Raw genomic sequence first — 15,906 nt, 5'->3', positions numbered from 1 at the left:
TGATTCCCCAAAATAATTCATAAGGGTCACCTGGCAAGTAGTTTAGGTTTGCAATTTGACTGAGTTTACATTTGTTAGAATGGAAAGGTAGGTAAATCCTTGCTTCTCCCTTGTGAAATGCAACACCTGGAAATGCAGAAATTAAGGACAATATAAACCCTGTTTATTCATGACCTTGAAATATTATACTTGCTCTGCTACTTCAATAAGGCACTTACATATGATGGGATTCCATTGGGGTAGTGAAATTTAACAGCAGTAATTATGAGATTAGTAAAGCACAACATAAAATGTGCTGCTTTTCTTTTTCCTGTCTCTTGGGCTTCCTCTTCAAATTCCTCTGCTCTCCCTCCCTCCCCACCACTGACTCGGAGAAATTTTTACTAACACATCCTTCATTCCCTCCAGAAATGCTGTGTTACTTGTACTAAGAGAATACTCTAACTCACTCAGGCTACGTCTACACTGGCCCCTTTTCCGAAAGGGGCATGCTAATTTTCCAGGTCGTAATAGGGAAATCCGCGGGGGATTTAAATATCCCCCGCGGCATTTAAATAAAAATGTCTGCCGCTTTTTTCCGGCTTGTAGAAAAGCCGGAAAAAAGCGGCGGACATGTTTATTTAAATGCCGCGGGGGATATTTAAATCCCCCACGGATTTCCCTATTACGACCTGTGAAATTAGCATGCCCCTTTCGGAAAAGGGGCCAGTGTAGACATAGACCAAGAGTATAATCTGAGCCCTAAAAGAAAAACTACTTTCTCCCAGCAGCTGAAGATTTGGAAGGTGTCCACCAAACATCCTTCACAAGTCATATGTACGTAAAAGATAACATGACAGTGTAATTAGTGCTGTCAGTAAGAGAGATTTGGATCTGCTTTCTATAATATTGATTCTTATCTAAAGTGAGAATGGGAACAATTAAGACAGAGGAAGATGACAATGAAAAAACTGCATTTAAGACTGACGTGGAGAAACACAGAAAGCCAATAGCAAATTTTGAATTCAAATTTGATTAATAATAAGTTATTTCTAAATATAAAGTAATCTATATGAAAAAGTCATAAGATGTTTTTACTTCCTTTTATGATTCGTATAGTTCAAAAACATATTTTGTAAATGTTAGCTCAATCAGGCAATTCATCCAATTTATAAGATTATTCTAAAACAAGGTATTAAGTTATCATGTATCATTTATTTAAAATAAAATTTTACAATAAGTAAAGAATTTTAAAATGTCACATACCATACTCTGAATATTCCAATCTTATTTTTTGCCATAATAAAACTGAATGCATGTACAATCTGTCATGAGGATACAATTAAAACTTTACCAGACTTATGAGGACTAATATAAATACAGGCAGTCCCCGAGTTACGCGGATCCGACTTATGTCGGATCCGCAGTTACGAACTGGGTTTGCTCCGCATCTCCCTGGTCTGCTGGAGACCAGCAGACCAGGGAGACGGGGAGCAAAGCCTCGGAGGATGCCGGCAGCGGGACAGGTCTCCCTGGTCTGCTGAAACTGACCAGTAGCGGCTGAATCAGGACGCCTGGGGCAGAGCAGCCAGGGTGCTGCCGGGTTGGTCCAGTAGCGCCCAGAGCGGCACTACGGGACCAACCAGTAGCACCCCAGCTGCTGTACCACAGGCGTCCGGAGCAAAGTCCGGAGCAGCTGTCCTGCTGCCTGCATGCTCCGCGTCTTTGCTCCCCGTCTCCCTGGTCTGCTGGTCTCCATCTTTTAACCACCCTTTTTTACTTGTAATGCTGGCAGATCAAGTGCCAGTTCATGCCAACGGCCAGAGCCTCACTAAACACGGACACATTTAATAGCTGGAAGCCAGTCTGGCTAACTTGTGGGTTAATGTCACCGGGCACCCCCCAATCTGGTCCGGGGGCCGGCCAGCTTTTCTTCAAATGGGGCGGTCTTGCCCTTCACGTTGGGGTTTCGGTTGTATTTTCCTTCTCCTCGGGTGGGGGAACGAAGGGGGGCCTGGGCCCGCCCTCACTCTCGGGCCCCAGCCCAGGGCCCTAAGGACTGAGACTGTGCCCCAGTCTCGGTCCGGCTGACGGGGTCGTGCCCCTAAACGCGTCAGCCCACGGGCGGTTTCACCGCCCTGCCCTGGGCTACTTCCTTCCTCCCGCTTTTCAGGGTTGTCGGTATTCACGGCGTCTAGGCGCCCCAGAGAGACAATCACGGGAGCGTCCACGTCTCGCTGGCGAGTCCGTGCTGTCTGCGAGTCTCTCCCCCTCTCTGGCGGCCGGCAGGGTTTTAAAGTTCCCGCCAGGCCCGGGGGTTTTACGTGCCTCGCCCCCACGCCGTCCGCCCCGGTGCGTATCACCGGCAGGGCTGGGACGGGCTCAGCTGTTCTGTGGCGTTCCTCCAGCTGAGCCGCGGCGCCACTCAGCTGAGCGACGGCTCGGGAACAGCCTGCACACGGCCAGTACCCGTCCCGCAGCCCCTCTGAGAGGGCGCAGGTTCCCCAGTGTGGGGTGCGGGGTCTCTGTACCCCGTCACAGTTAATATAATACTAATATTTATTTGAGCTAATAAGAAGGTGTTTAGTGTTTAAAGTTTATGGATGCTTGTAGGATGCTACATGTATTAATCCTACTTATACTCTATATCTCACGGTATAAAGTCATATTAAGCATTTGCATTGCAAACCTCTAACTGTGTAACTCAAACAGAAATGAAACATTACTTAAGGCATGGGGGCAGTAATTTTTGTAAGGGGGGGGGTCACTTCACAAATTTAGGAAGTGGTCATGGGCTGCCCCCCAAAAGTCCGGGGCCTTGGGCGGAAGGGAATTGTTTCCTCTAGGTGTGGCCCACCCCTGGCAGGGGGAGGAGACTTTGTATGCTCCCCCGCCTCCCAGGCCCTGATTGGCCTGGGTCAGGAGAGCATGTGAAGTCTTTGCCTCCTGCCCCTGCCCTGACAGGGGCATGTGGCACCTTGAAGGGACCACCAGCTGTTTTGAACAGCTGGCACTTTCTTCTAGGCGCTGTTTGCCCCAGAGTCAGAAGGAGACTTTGCACATTCCCCCCGCACCTTGATTTGCCTGGGGGTAGGGGACCAGCAGGGTGGTCATGGGCCAGATCAAACAAGTTGGCAGGCTGGATCTAGCCCATGGACTCTATCTTGCCCACCTCTGGTTTAACTGAACTAACTGAGAGCTGCAGGGGAAAGGACAGAGCCACTCAAACAGGAAAAAAGAGGTATAATAATCCGTGTGTGGGGTAAGGATGTTAGTTGGGGATATGAGTGTGAGAAAAAGCAGATCAGTGGAGTCCCGTGCAAATGCTCATCCTTACCAACACAGTAAGCTAATTGGCTTGAGATCCTCAACTCTTTCTGCAGTTGCTTGGGTCCCAGCCACAGAGAAGCTAAGGAGCTTCTTCATCATTTTTTCTACACTATCCTGACAAGGGATGTAAGCAACTAGTCAACTAGTGGCTTCCCCTCCCTGCTTGCTGCCTTTATCAGAGAGAGGCAGCAAGGGAAGGAACACGAGCCAGCTTAAAAGCTGATTCCCCTCCCCCCGCACCATTTCCGTGGGAGTGGGAGGGAAGGGGCAGTAGGGAAACGATGCAAGGGGGGTTGAAACAGTCCCACTTGTGCTGGTCCCACTGCTGACCTCTCCCTGTGGAATGTACAAGAGCTACCTGCGGCTCTTGTAAATTTCAACGGAAGAGGCACAGAGAGGAACCTGTGCCAGCAGGGACTGCTTTGCTCCCTGGTAGGCAGGTTCCTGCTGCCTCTCCCTTTGAAATGTACAGGAGTGCCCATGGCTTTTGTACATTTCAAAGGGAGAGAGGCAGAGGGAACCTCTGCAACTCTCCCTCTGAAATATACAAGAGCTGTGGGCATCTCTTGTACATTTGAAAGGGACAGGCGCAGTGGGATATCGAGTGCCCCCCCCCAATGACTAATCAAGAAGCTGATGGAAATTCCACTGACCACTCGATTAGCTAATTTATCAAAATTTAACATCCCTAATCCTGACCATCCTCAGAAATTATCATCAGGATACTGGAGTTCTACACAAGAGCAAGGGACCTTAATGCCCTTTACATATAACAGGATGAAGAATTGGTTCAATTATTTCAACATATTTTGTGTATATAAAAAATACACATGCAAATATAATGAAATATATAGATATATGCTTAAATACAGAATCATACAAATTTATAGAGTATAGAAGCTTAAATCATGGCCTGTATGTATGATATAGTATTACCAATCAAGATGATTTGAATTTATTACCGTTTGAAATTATTCCAAACAATGCTAGACCATTTACATCTGAACTGTATTTATTATTTTTAGTCTGATTTCAGATCATTTTAATTTCCAATAAAAACCAAGTACCAACAGCAAATAGGTTACTGCCTTGTATGGACTGCTTTAAAAACAGAGATAGTGGCTTCATTCCAACAGTTCTATAAACTACATTATATAAAAAGATGTGGATAAAAGATATTATTGTGTAACACCGCAAAAAGCTGTTCACCCTGCAAAAGTTTCAGTCCAATATTGACTTAATTACCTTTTAAAAAAAGATACAGGACATTTGCATTTGTATGGCCAAGGCATAGTTAATTCCATGAATATGTATCTGAGGGATTCCCAAATACACAAAATGAAAGTAATGCTACACATTAAATAAAACAGTACAGTACAGGCAGTCCCCGGGTTACGTACAAGATAGGGACTGTAGGTTTGTTCTTAAGTTGAATTTGTATGTAAGTCGGAACTGGTACATATTGTAGGGGAAACTCTAGCCAAACATTTCTCCAGAGCTCAGTTTTATTCCCCCACACCTCACTTCCCTCAGTCCTTTATTCTCAAGCTGAGGTGTCTGCTGAGAAAAGCCGCTCCGCGTCTCTCTGGTCTTCTGGGGGGGGGGGGGGGGGGGGGAGGGGCGCTAGCTTCGTGTCTCCCTGGTCTGCTGGGGGGAAGCAGCTAGTGCGGGGGTGCCTCACCCCGTTTGTAAGTAGGGATCCGATGTAACCCGGATCCATGTAACCCGGTGACTGCCTGTAGTCTTAACATCTTATTCAGCGATTTCTGGATAGTATATAGCCTATTTTAGCCGAACTTGATTGTCAAAATATATTACTAATATGACAGTACAAGGGTTAACATAGCTAGAACAACCAGTTTTCTGTTATCACTTCAGGTTTTTATCACACTCTTCAGTTTGCCTTTTGCAAAAGACATCAATAGAAATGTTGAAGCTCATTATTTCAATTGCTGAGACAGGTATAAAAATAAAAGAACAGAAGAAAACACCATTTTCTCCACTTTATAAGAGGAACAGTACTTGGTTCCAGGGATGGTCATAGCTTTAACTGCAAACCAAGTTTAACATCCTGCAGTGTGCATAGAATTGTGTTCAAGGATTCTTCAGAAGTACCATTACTTTTTAGTGAATTGTGTGCTTATAACAGTTTCCAGATGGACATCTTTGTCGACTGAAGTACTTGATCCATAGAACAGGTACAGAATAGGCAGTGGCAGCAAAAGCATCTCATGGTGCTCTACTCCAGTGTTCCTTAACCCTCATTTGGAAGGACTCTCTCCAATGAGAGGACTGTTCACTTTCATAGACATGAGGGTACATCTAAACTACCCGCTTCTTTCAAAAAAAGCTTCTTTTGAAAGAGATAGTCTAGATAGCCATAACTTTTTCGAAAAAGCAATATGCTTTTTCCCCGAAAGAGAGCACCCAGGCAATCGATGTTCTCTTTCAAAAAAGCCCTGTTTGTGGTAAAGAACGCCTTTTTTCGAAAGCGTTCTTTCAAAAAAAAAAAAAAAAGGCATTCTTCCTCATAAAATGAAGTTTAATGCTGTAGAAAAAACCACTGCGTTCTTTCGATTTAATTTCAAAAGAACACGGTGGCAGTCTAGACTCAAAAGTGAAGTATTTTCGAAAAAAGGTCACATTTTTTAAAAAAAAAACCTGTAGTTTCATAGCCTCAGTTCTGGAGCTTTCTAGTCAAGCTGGCAATTAGTGTTAATTGCTGTGCTGGCAATTCTTGGAGACAGACACCTATGATGGACCAATACCATCAACCCTTTTCATGTAGGTCACCAAACAGCCAACTTATTGAAACAATTTTGGATCAATATCAACATAGGCTAGACTCAACTACTAGACTCTGGAAAGTACAGGAAGCTTTGCGGTCAGGTAGCTGGGAATCGGTTGAGTGATTAAAAAGCTTGGTAAACTTACAGGAAATTCCAGGAGTATCTGGAGGAGCTTCGTAAAGAGAGTTGAAGTGAACTCAGAGTGGCTGTGTCTAGACTGGAAAGTTTTTCCGCAAAATCATCTGCTTTTGCGGAAAAACTTGCCAGCTGTCTACACTGGCCGTTTGAATTTCCGCACGAACACTGATGATCTCACGTAAGATCATCAGTGTTCTTGCGGAAATACTGTGCTGCTCCCATTCGGGCAAAAGCCCTCTTGCGCAAATCATTTGCGCAAGAGGGCCAGTGTAAACAGCACAGTACTGTTTTCCTCAAAAAAGCCCTGATCACGAAAATGGCGATCAGGGCTTTTTTTTTGCAGAAAACCGCGTCTAGATTGGCCACAGACGCTTTTCCACAAAAAGTGCTTTTGCGGAAAAGCATCCTGCCAATCTAGACGTGCTTTTCCTAAAACGCTTTTAACGGAACACTTTTCGTGTAGACTTAGCCAGTCTGTTTGAAGATGACTGTAGGAAATCCAATAATTGTCCTTAGTGACCCTCCAATATAACTTGGCCACAGTCTATATTTTGGGTCAGATTCTCTGTTTAGTTCAGCTCAAGCAGTGCAAACAGCAGAAACCAGTTACCAGCCTTGTGCTGGCAACACTTCAGCAAGCATACAATTGGCAATGAGATCTTCTACATTATCCTCTCCACAAATCCTGGGGCAGGGAGCATATCTTGGAGAAGGAGGGAGGGATACTGAGGAAAGCATTGTCCTTCAGCTATTTCCAGTTGATCCATGGTCTTTTTGGGAAACTTCTCTGCCATGCTTGGCTTAGATCTGGGATAGTAAATCAGGGAGAATTTCTTCTTAATTTTCCCTTGGGTGACTGTGTGTGGGAGTGCAATCATCCTTTGTGATGCTCTCTTCTTGGCTCAGGCACAGCCATTCGAACTTCCATCTTGCTCTCCCCGCCTGCCCCACAGTGTGGCCCGAGAAGCAGGCAATGTAGCAGTCAGACTTACTCCCTTCCTTGGTATGGTATGAACAAGGTATGAATGACGTCTCCACTGACAGCTAGTGATGAGTTAAGAGGAAAGGGATTCAGGGGCAGGGTGGAGTTACATCAACACACCTGCTTTGCCTAGACCTCCAGATGACAGAACTTTGTTGCCAAAGTGATCAATTTCAGCTGGTTTTGGGTTCCAAATCACATTAGTATTGAATGCAGGGATAATGAAATGTTATTCTTATAGCACCAGGAAAGGGTAGCAGCACTGTGCTTAGCCTGTCCTGATTGAGGGGGCAGGCTCAACTTAACTGAACTTGCTAAGGAGGGAGTTTAGATGTCAAAGCCCACTGGAGTGAAAGACAGGAGCTGGGGATAGGGGTTCCTGCCTTCTTGTGTGGACTCTGCCTAAGTCACAGATAACATCTGACCTGCCCTTCTTCACTGTTTAAAGACAGAGCTGATTAGGCTCAGTTGTAAATCTTGTGTTAAATGATTAGTAGAGCCAAAACCACAGAAAATCAGGTCCAGGTGCTAAGCCTCAGACTGGCTGCCTGACAGCATCTCCACAGAAGAGACTGCCCAGCTTACAGTAGCAGGGAAGTTTCTCCATGACTGGAACTTCAAAAGACCAACTCGCAGTCCATTGCCTCATCATCCCACCCCCAATATAGTGGGTAAATTCGTTACAACCCATTTTTCCTCTGGAAGAACACTGAAGGATGTGGCATTAAAGAGCCACTGGCGAAACAGGATCCTGGAACCGTCTGAGAGCTCATGAGCTGACACAAGGTCTCCTCACTGACAGTTATGCACCCTACTGTCCCTGCCCCCATCTCAGGGATTCTACCATTTGTTTTGGGTGGCAAGCCCCCTTCTACCTTCACAGGAGTACGGACAGGGCACCCATGAATAAAACCAATATTTTAGAAGACCAGAAAGCAGCTCCACACGCACAAACTGATAAACTTTCTGCCCATCCCTGAGAGTGGTCAACACAAAGATTTAAAACATCTATCACTTCATCCTAATGTATCAAAACACTTTCTATTCCACCTTATTCTTTTCAGTGGGATCAGTCACATCTCTGAGTTTTGACAGTCTCCCTATAACCAAACTCCCAATTACCCCACAAGAATGAGACTCTGCATCAATACCATTATTTTTTGTCTTTGAGGAACTCAATATCTATGCCACTGGTTCTAGGGGTTTCTTTGCCATTGCCTTTAGACATACTTGAGCACAAGCAGTATTGACTCAATATTCTCTCTTTTTTGTGACCCTCCCATCTATTATATCAGTAGTCAGTCATGCTTTGCCACCCTGGAGACTGGCAATTCCTGAAATATTATTTGCCTGCCCTAACAACTCTCACACTAAATCACACACACACACCCCACACACAGAGATCATGACATTTGCCTCCTTCAGAGAATCAATGCAACTTTAGATAGTATCAAAAAACAGGCCCTGCTTTTATTCAGAATTGAAAAATGTCAGCTACAAATTAACCAAATCCCTAGAGCTTTTTCTGCTTTTGGAAAGAATGATTTCACTCTTCTCAGATGCCAGACCAACGTACAGAATGGCAAGACTCTGCAGAGGGAAACTGATATTTATGTCTCAGCCTTGCTAGCACCAATGACGCTTGCACAACAGATGTTATTTTTTTCCAGCGTTTATACCCTCCTGTAAACAAAGCTTTCCTGCTGGTCTGCCAAATTTCTACCACACTAGACAGTTTGCTAGTTAGTTGAAAACTACAGCTTGTAGGAAAGTTTCTTCTTTCACATCCCCTAATATATGCAATACGACTCGAACCTCAGTTCATAGGACACTAGATAAACGTTCAACAAGAAAATTTGTGGACAACCAAATGGAACATATGACTACACTTAGAAAGTAATAATCAGCTTCACAAATACAGTATAGGAAATGACCACCTCTGAAGTAGTACTTCAGAAAAGAATCAGGTAAGGGAGAAACAGATCACAAATTAAATATGGGTCAACAACGTAATGCTGCTTAAAAAAAGTAAACACTTTCCAGATGCATCATCAGGAGCACCATAAGACAGCACAAGTAGTAATTCTTCTACTTTATTCAGCACTGATGAGGCCTTAATTGGAATACCATTTCCAGTTCTGAGCATTGCTCTTTGGGAAAGATGTGGACAAATTGGAGAAAGTCTAGAGAACAGCAACAGGTCTTGAAAACAGCTTACAAATAAAATTTGAAAAAAAAATGGGTTTGTTCTATCTGAAGAGGTGAAGACAAGTCATAACAGTCTTCACATATGTAAAAGCATATTATAGAGAGGAGAGCAAAATATTCTTCTTAACCACTGAGGACAAGGCAAAAAGCAATGAACTTAAATTGTGGCAAGAGAGATTTAGGATAGACGTTAGAAAACATTTCCTCACTGCAAGCGTACTTAAGTACTGGAACAAGTTTCTAGAGAGACTGTAGAATCTTCACCATGGGAGAATTAAGAACAGATAGACAAATATCTACTGGGGGATGGTCTATATACAATACTTAGTGCTGTCTCAGTATAGGAGACTTGAGTAGATGACCTAGAGAGGTTCCTTGCACTCATACATTTCTATGATTTACTCTGATAGTTCAGTATAATTAACTAGAGAAGTATTTTAACTAATGTGAAGGATATAAAATGCATTCATTCCTTTCATATTGTAATTATTGTAACTTTTATACGTACCTATTAATAGATTTCTAAAAGCTATTTTAGCCATTCACCTTTCAGGTTGATAATATTTCCTCCTTTTTAAACTGGAGGGCCTGCCAGAGTCACTATTGAAACTGCTAAATTTTAAGCAAGCACATCTGACTAAGTTTGTTTTTTTGTTGCATTGCTTCTTCACGTTCACAGACCATCTCAATGACTAAACATCAAGTTCTATTTAACTATACTTATACATAACTAATAAGTTAATAAAATATAAAGTCCAGCTGTTCGTGAAAGCAATGTTGTGGAGTATTTATTTCAAGCGCATCACCACCAGCAACACCACTAGCATGACCACAGATCACGTACTAAACCCCCTCAAAATTCCTAGCTGGATTTCAGATCTTCTTATAGCCATGCATTACAGTTTACAAGTGCCCAGACTCTAGAGACTGACTGCTAGTACCATTACTACTGACACTAGGAGATAAAGTAAGCTTCTGAAGGAAATGGTTTTGAAGTTATAAGCCTGGCAGATTTTTGTCACCTGTTAAGAACCATTCTTTAAAAATTATACTGAATTATTCATGTTTTTAACCTTTCTGCAATTGACAGTGTTACAGATGCTAAGATATCTCAAGAGCATAGCAATTGCTCTTGTTTTATTTAATCAAAGTAATAAAGCCAGTGTCATTTCAGTAATCTCTTCTTTCGAAGAATTACAGCCCATGGCCTGACAATCATTTCACCTTGAAAACTCATGTCTTTAAAGATAAGCAATAGTATATAATGTGCACCATCTAACAACCTGTTCTTATTGATCTTTGTTTAGTGTGTTTCCAACAGTTGTCTGTGTATAAAATACAAAAACCTGCTTCTCACTAGGAAAGTCCCCCTAGGAAATAAAACTTGCTTTTACTTCTTTCTATCTTACCTTCCTGCATCCTTCCATGAATCATCCAGCAGAATAAAAAATTCTGCTAATGTACCAAAATACGTGAAGGTAGTCCAGTAGCATGTGTATGTACGAAAGAGTCTAAGCCAAACACAAAAAAGCTAAATGTGTTATACGTATAGTAAATTCTCAGAGAGCAGAGAACACTCTAAGTATTAATTTTCTAGGGAAAAGTAGAAAATAAACTAGCCAATCTATCATAAAACATTTCTTAGCATGTTTGAGATCTAGGACCTATATATTGTGTTCACTCAATAAGAGAACATGTTTTCTCACTCTTAGAGAATGACATTTTCCCCTGTAATTAAAGATTTTGTGTACTGTATGCGTATAACGTAAAGTTGAAACTGATAAAAAGTTTAAAAACAGGCTTTTTATTCCACATTCTCTCTTGATATTAGCTATAGTATACAGTGAAACACATACAGAATATAAGGAAATACTGAACTGATGTACACTTAAGTTGTTTTTTTATGTATGCATAAATGCTGTAGTCTTCTGAATGCAGCAAATTAAAAAAACACTATATTCTTTCAAAACCTATGCACCAATATCTGGTTACTAATGGTTCTATAAGTCAACAATGACTTCCCTGCTTTTTAATTACAAGGAATGTGTTCTAGTCTCTTGTGTGTATGGAAAACATTCTCACAGATTGCTTTGTGTTCAGGTAAATTACAGGAATTCCTGTACTGTACATCTGGAGTCCAGACAGCCATGCCTAGTGACTGCAAGATTTAAAAAAAATCTTCTCAGACGTTTGTATATTAAAGTTAGGCATAATAATGTAAAGAGAAAGTGAAAACAGACTGAAGCGAATATTGAAAGCAGAAGTCTCCTCTTGGGAAAACTGCAACAATGTAGGAAAAATACTACAGAAATGTTTACCTACAGTATAGGCAGTGTGTAACAGTGGCATTCAAATTACAGCCTCTCCCCGAGTTATGAACAAGTTACGGATCAAACACTTGGCCGTAACTCCATCTGTTCGTAACTCGGACCCCATTGAGTTACATAGCGACCGCGCTATTCCTAAGTGCAGGTCACATTCATAACTCAGGGACTGCCTTTATGACCGCTCCATGGGAGCTCTGGTTGTAAATGGCCTTGGCCTGCTGCTGGACAGGCACCGAGGAGGTAAACGCCCCTTTCATCTTGCGACCTTGCAGCTCTTTGACTCCCACCACACCCTCTGGCCAAACCCAGCCTACGTCCTGTCTCCCCTCCGCGCACATCCCCATCCACACACATCCCGCCCCTGTCCCTCACCGAACCCAGTTTCCACCTTCTCTCCCCTCCCAGGCAAACCCAACCTCTCAGGCCGTGTCCAGACTCAGGGGTTCTTTCGAAAAAAGTAGCCTTTTTTCGAAAGAACTTCCCCTGCGTCCAGACTCAAGCCGCGTTCTTTCGAAATTATTTCGAAAGAACGCGGCTTTTCTTTCGATGGCGGTAAACCTCAATTTACGAGGAAGAACGCCTTCTTTCGAAAGTTCCTCTTTCGAAAGAAGGCGTTCAAGGTAAAGAGGCCGTCTTCAAAAGAGAGCATCCAGACTCGCTGGGTGCTCTCTTTCGAAAAAGCGGATTTCTCTTTTGAAAGATCCGCCTGCAGTCTAGACGCGATCTTTCGAAAGAGGCTCTTTCGAAAGATGCTTTCGAAAGAGCCTCTTTCGAAAGAAGCCTGCAGTCTAGACATAGCCTCAGTGACCAGACCAAGTCCACCCCTTTATTCCCCCCCCCACCTAATACACCCTGCACCCTCTCTTCCCTCCCAGTTAAACCCAATCCCCACCCCTCCCGACCAGACCCAGTGTGCTCCCCTCTCCCACCTTCCCCCACTGACTGAACTCAGTCTCCTTTTCCTCTCCCTGCCAAACCCTCGTGTCCCTTCCCCACAGCTCACGTGGAAACAGAGTGCCCTGGGGGAAGGATGGAAGTGGCACAGGTCCCCCTGCTTCCCTTTCTCGGCAGCTGTAAACACCGCTCCCCGGTGTGAAGCAGGGCGCCATGGGCGCCCCTTCCCTGCAAGAGGAGAGAGAGGAGCCACCAGGCCAGGGCTCACCTGCAGCCTTTGAGAGGGACCCTGCGGCCAGTGGCTCCCAGGAGTGCTGCAGATGTGCTGAGGAGCCCGCATAGCGCAGCTGGCTGGCTGCCCCGGGCAAACACCTGGAAGCAGGAGAGAGGTAGAGCACTGGCTGGGGCGCTGGCTGCGGGCCAGGGTCCAAGGACCGCATGGAGCAGGCAGAGGGTCTCCCAAGCTCTCCCAGCGCGGATTAGACAAGAGGCCGGAGGAAAGGGGCTAGGTGGAGGGGTGGGGGGTGAAATCAACAACAAGCGGCGCAGCAACAGTCCGAGCTGGGACAGCGGCAGGCGGCTCAGACCACGAAGCGCAGCTGCCTGCTCCTGCTGCAGCAGGAAGCGGTAGAAGCCTGGCTGGACCATCACTTGGACTTCACCCGCTCTTATTTTGTTTGGAAAGCACCTCCCTCCACACAGACGAATCCCAGGAGCTGCCTCCCCTGGGCACCTCCCCCCCCCCACCATTCTCCTCCTGACAGCTGGCGAAAACTAAACCAATACGCAGCCGCTCTTCTGCCGCTGTCACCCAAATTCCCAGCAGCGGGCGCACCCCAGCTCTGCCTTCCTGGTCCGACCCCCAACAGAGCAGGGGGAGCTGCTCCCTCACCCCTCAGTGCCATTCCCAGTGGCCACAGGCTTTGTGTCCCCCACTGGACACGCTGTCCCAGTCCCCGTGCTTCTCCGGGGCAGTGGGAGCGCGTCCTGCCTCGTGTTATTGGCCGTCCCAAGTGGAAAGCCCCGTGTCCACAGAGCAGCAAACCTACCTGGGGCGCTTTTCAGAAGCAGCCCCGCCATCCTCCAGCAATAGGCTGGGCCCCCCCAACCTCTGAGCTCTCTGCAGGCTGGGGAGCAGGTCACTTGCTGATTCCCAAAGTGCCGCTGCTCTTGGGCTTGACATCTCAGCAGCCACGTGTGCGCCGCACACAGTGAAGCGAGGCAGGAGAGGGGCTGAGCAGGCTATGGGCTGGGTGGGTTGTGGGTGGTGGTGAGCGGGCAGGGCGCTGCGTTTGAGGGGAGAGAGCTAGAGCGGAGAGTGGGGGCAGGGTCTCACCAGTTCGGGGCAAGGAGCCGGGGCTGCTTCTGCAGTTGGAGGGGGAAGTTAGGGTTCCCTCTGCACCCAGCACTGAGGCACTGACCCTTCTTCCCAGGCGGCCGTGTGGGTTAGCAAGAGCACACGCTCCCCCTGCAGGCTGCCACCTCCACCGCCCCGCCCATTGCCTTGCCTCTATCCGAAACTCCATCCCTGGCAATGTGCTGACCCAAGCATGTGCTTGTTTTGCTGGTGCCCTGATGCCAAGTGGGAACCTTACTGACTAGGCTATTGATAATAAGGGGGATGCTGCTACTATTTCTTCCTCCTTGGTTTTGTGAATGGTACCTACATCCCCTTGTAAACCCAGCACCAAAATAAAAATGTTTCATTTTCATAATGTCCGTGTTGATAATGTCTGAAATGTTTCCCTTTTCCCCAGCCAAAGCAATTAACCAAAATGTAAAAATTCAAAAATCTTTCAGTCAATCCAAATCTACATTTTTCTGGTGTGTGTGTGTGTGTGTGGGGGGGGGGGGGGGGGGGGGGGAATTTCAGCTAAAAATTTTCATCCAGTTCTATGCAAGTTAACAAGCCGTAGTGCATGATGCATCAATACCATTTGCTGTTAAAATAAATAGCTCTGTTTCTTGTTGCTTTCAAACTACTACTAACAATAAAAATGCCAGCTGTATGTTAAACGACCTCAATTTTCTTGCAATAGGTATTTTCTGGGGGAGAGAAGGGATGTCTTCCATTAGCACACTTCAAAGGGCTTTGAAAACCAATACAAATAATAAAACCACACAATATCCTCGTGAAATGATCACATACTTTTATTCTCATTATATGCATAGCTCAGTGGCAACAAAAGTTGCTTGGGACCTCTGAAAATTAGGTTTCAGTGTCTAATACCAAGATCTCATGAAGATCCATGAAAATACTTCATTTTATGACTGCATGTAGTCTGACTAAAATTAAAGTAGCTGCTTTTGAAAATGTTGAACAAAATTACTTGCTTCTGATAACACCGGAAGCCTGTCACTGAATCATGAATAAGACCATGGGACCAGGAGATCTGGGTCTCTAATCATAATACCACCCTCTCTTCCAACACACAAATATTTTGTATTCTTAACCATTGTTTTAATTAAATGTCTCTGCAGAGTCCAAAACCTAATCAAAGGTGTCCAAAGAGTATGTCTTAGAGCAGTAGTTCTCAAACTTCTTGTCCCTTGTCCCACCTGGCTCAATGCAAACCCTTCTTCGGGTCACCAGTTGCTAATGGAACCTTTCTATTACATAATTTACACCCAAGCTATTTTGCTAGTGCTGCAGCTAGGGAGAATGGTTTAATTTAACCAGTAAAAAAGGAAATATTAATGTAATTTATTAAACAGATTAAGTGTTTTAACTCTCATGTTAGTTTATCAAACTTCATTTTAAATAAAGTAAAATATTAATTTATGTCCAACAAAAGGTTTCCATGCCTGTAAAACAGCAGATATCACAAAACACTGAGCAGAGCCATCAGGGCAGGCATTGTGGGGTACAGGCAGAAGCCAGGTCTCTGGACAAAAACAGAATCTACACTGGCTCTTTGTTGACAATAGAGGGAGAGGAAAGAAAAAGGGTTTTCAGAGTTGGAAGTTGTGTGTCACCAAAACTGAGTGTTTTTCCCCGAACAAGAGTCGCATTGCAGTGTAAACATTCCAGTGTAGAGAACCACAAAGATACAGAAAAATCTGAAATAACTTCCCCATTGTCTAAAATCCAACATACTACTTTGTGTGACTGGCTTCGTAAGAGAATTAGGATAATGTAGTCATTAAAAGAAGCCTGACTCTCACAGACCTCTGGACATACATTTATCATAAAGTAAGAACCTAGATTTTCAAAGCCTTTGGAATCTTGAGATCTGGAATTGTCAATTGTCCAGGTTAT

The 15,906-nt window shown here is 44.6% G+C and overlaps 1 protein-coding gene across 4 annotated transcripts in view; it reads right to left on the bottom strand.

The window, feature by feature from the left end:
* INPP4B (inositol polyphosphate-4-phosphatase type II B) overlaps window positions 1–15,906 on the bottom strand; it is a 478,846-nt gene that overhangs the window by 216,993 nt on the left and 245,947 nt on the right. For 2 of the 4 annotated variants that reach the window (XM_075929896.1, XM_075929899.1), the window contains one exon: window positions 70–126. The exons of the other annotated variants lie outside the window; for them this stretch is intronic. In XM_075929896.1, the coding sequence (XP_075786011.1) occupies window positions 70–126 (57 nt within the window). The remainder of the gene's footprint in view (window positions 1–69; window positions 127–15,906) is intronic. 4 annotated transcript variants of the gene reach the window in all.

The sequence above is a fragment of the Pelodiscus sinensis genome, chromosome 5, assembly GCF_049634645.1.
Source record: "Pelodiscus sinensis isolate JC-2024 chromosome 5, ASM4963464v1, whole genome shotgun sequence".
NCBI classification, from domain to species: domain Eukaryota; kingdom Metazoa; phylum Chordata; order Testudines; family Trionychidae; genus Pelodiscus; species Pelodiscus sinensis.
The sequence above is the reverse complement of the archived record's forward strand: the minus strand, read 5'-3'. Positions and strand labels throughout refer to the sequence as shown.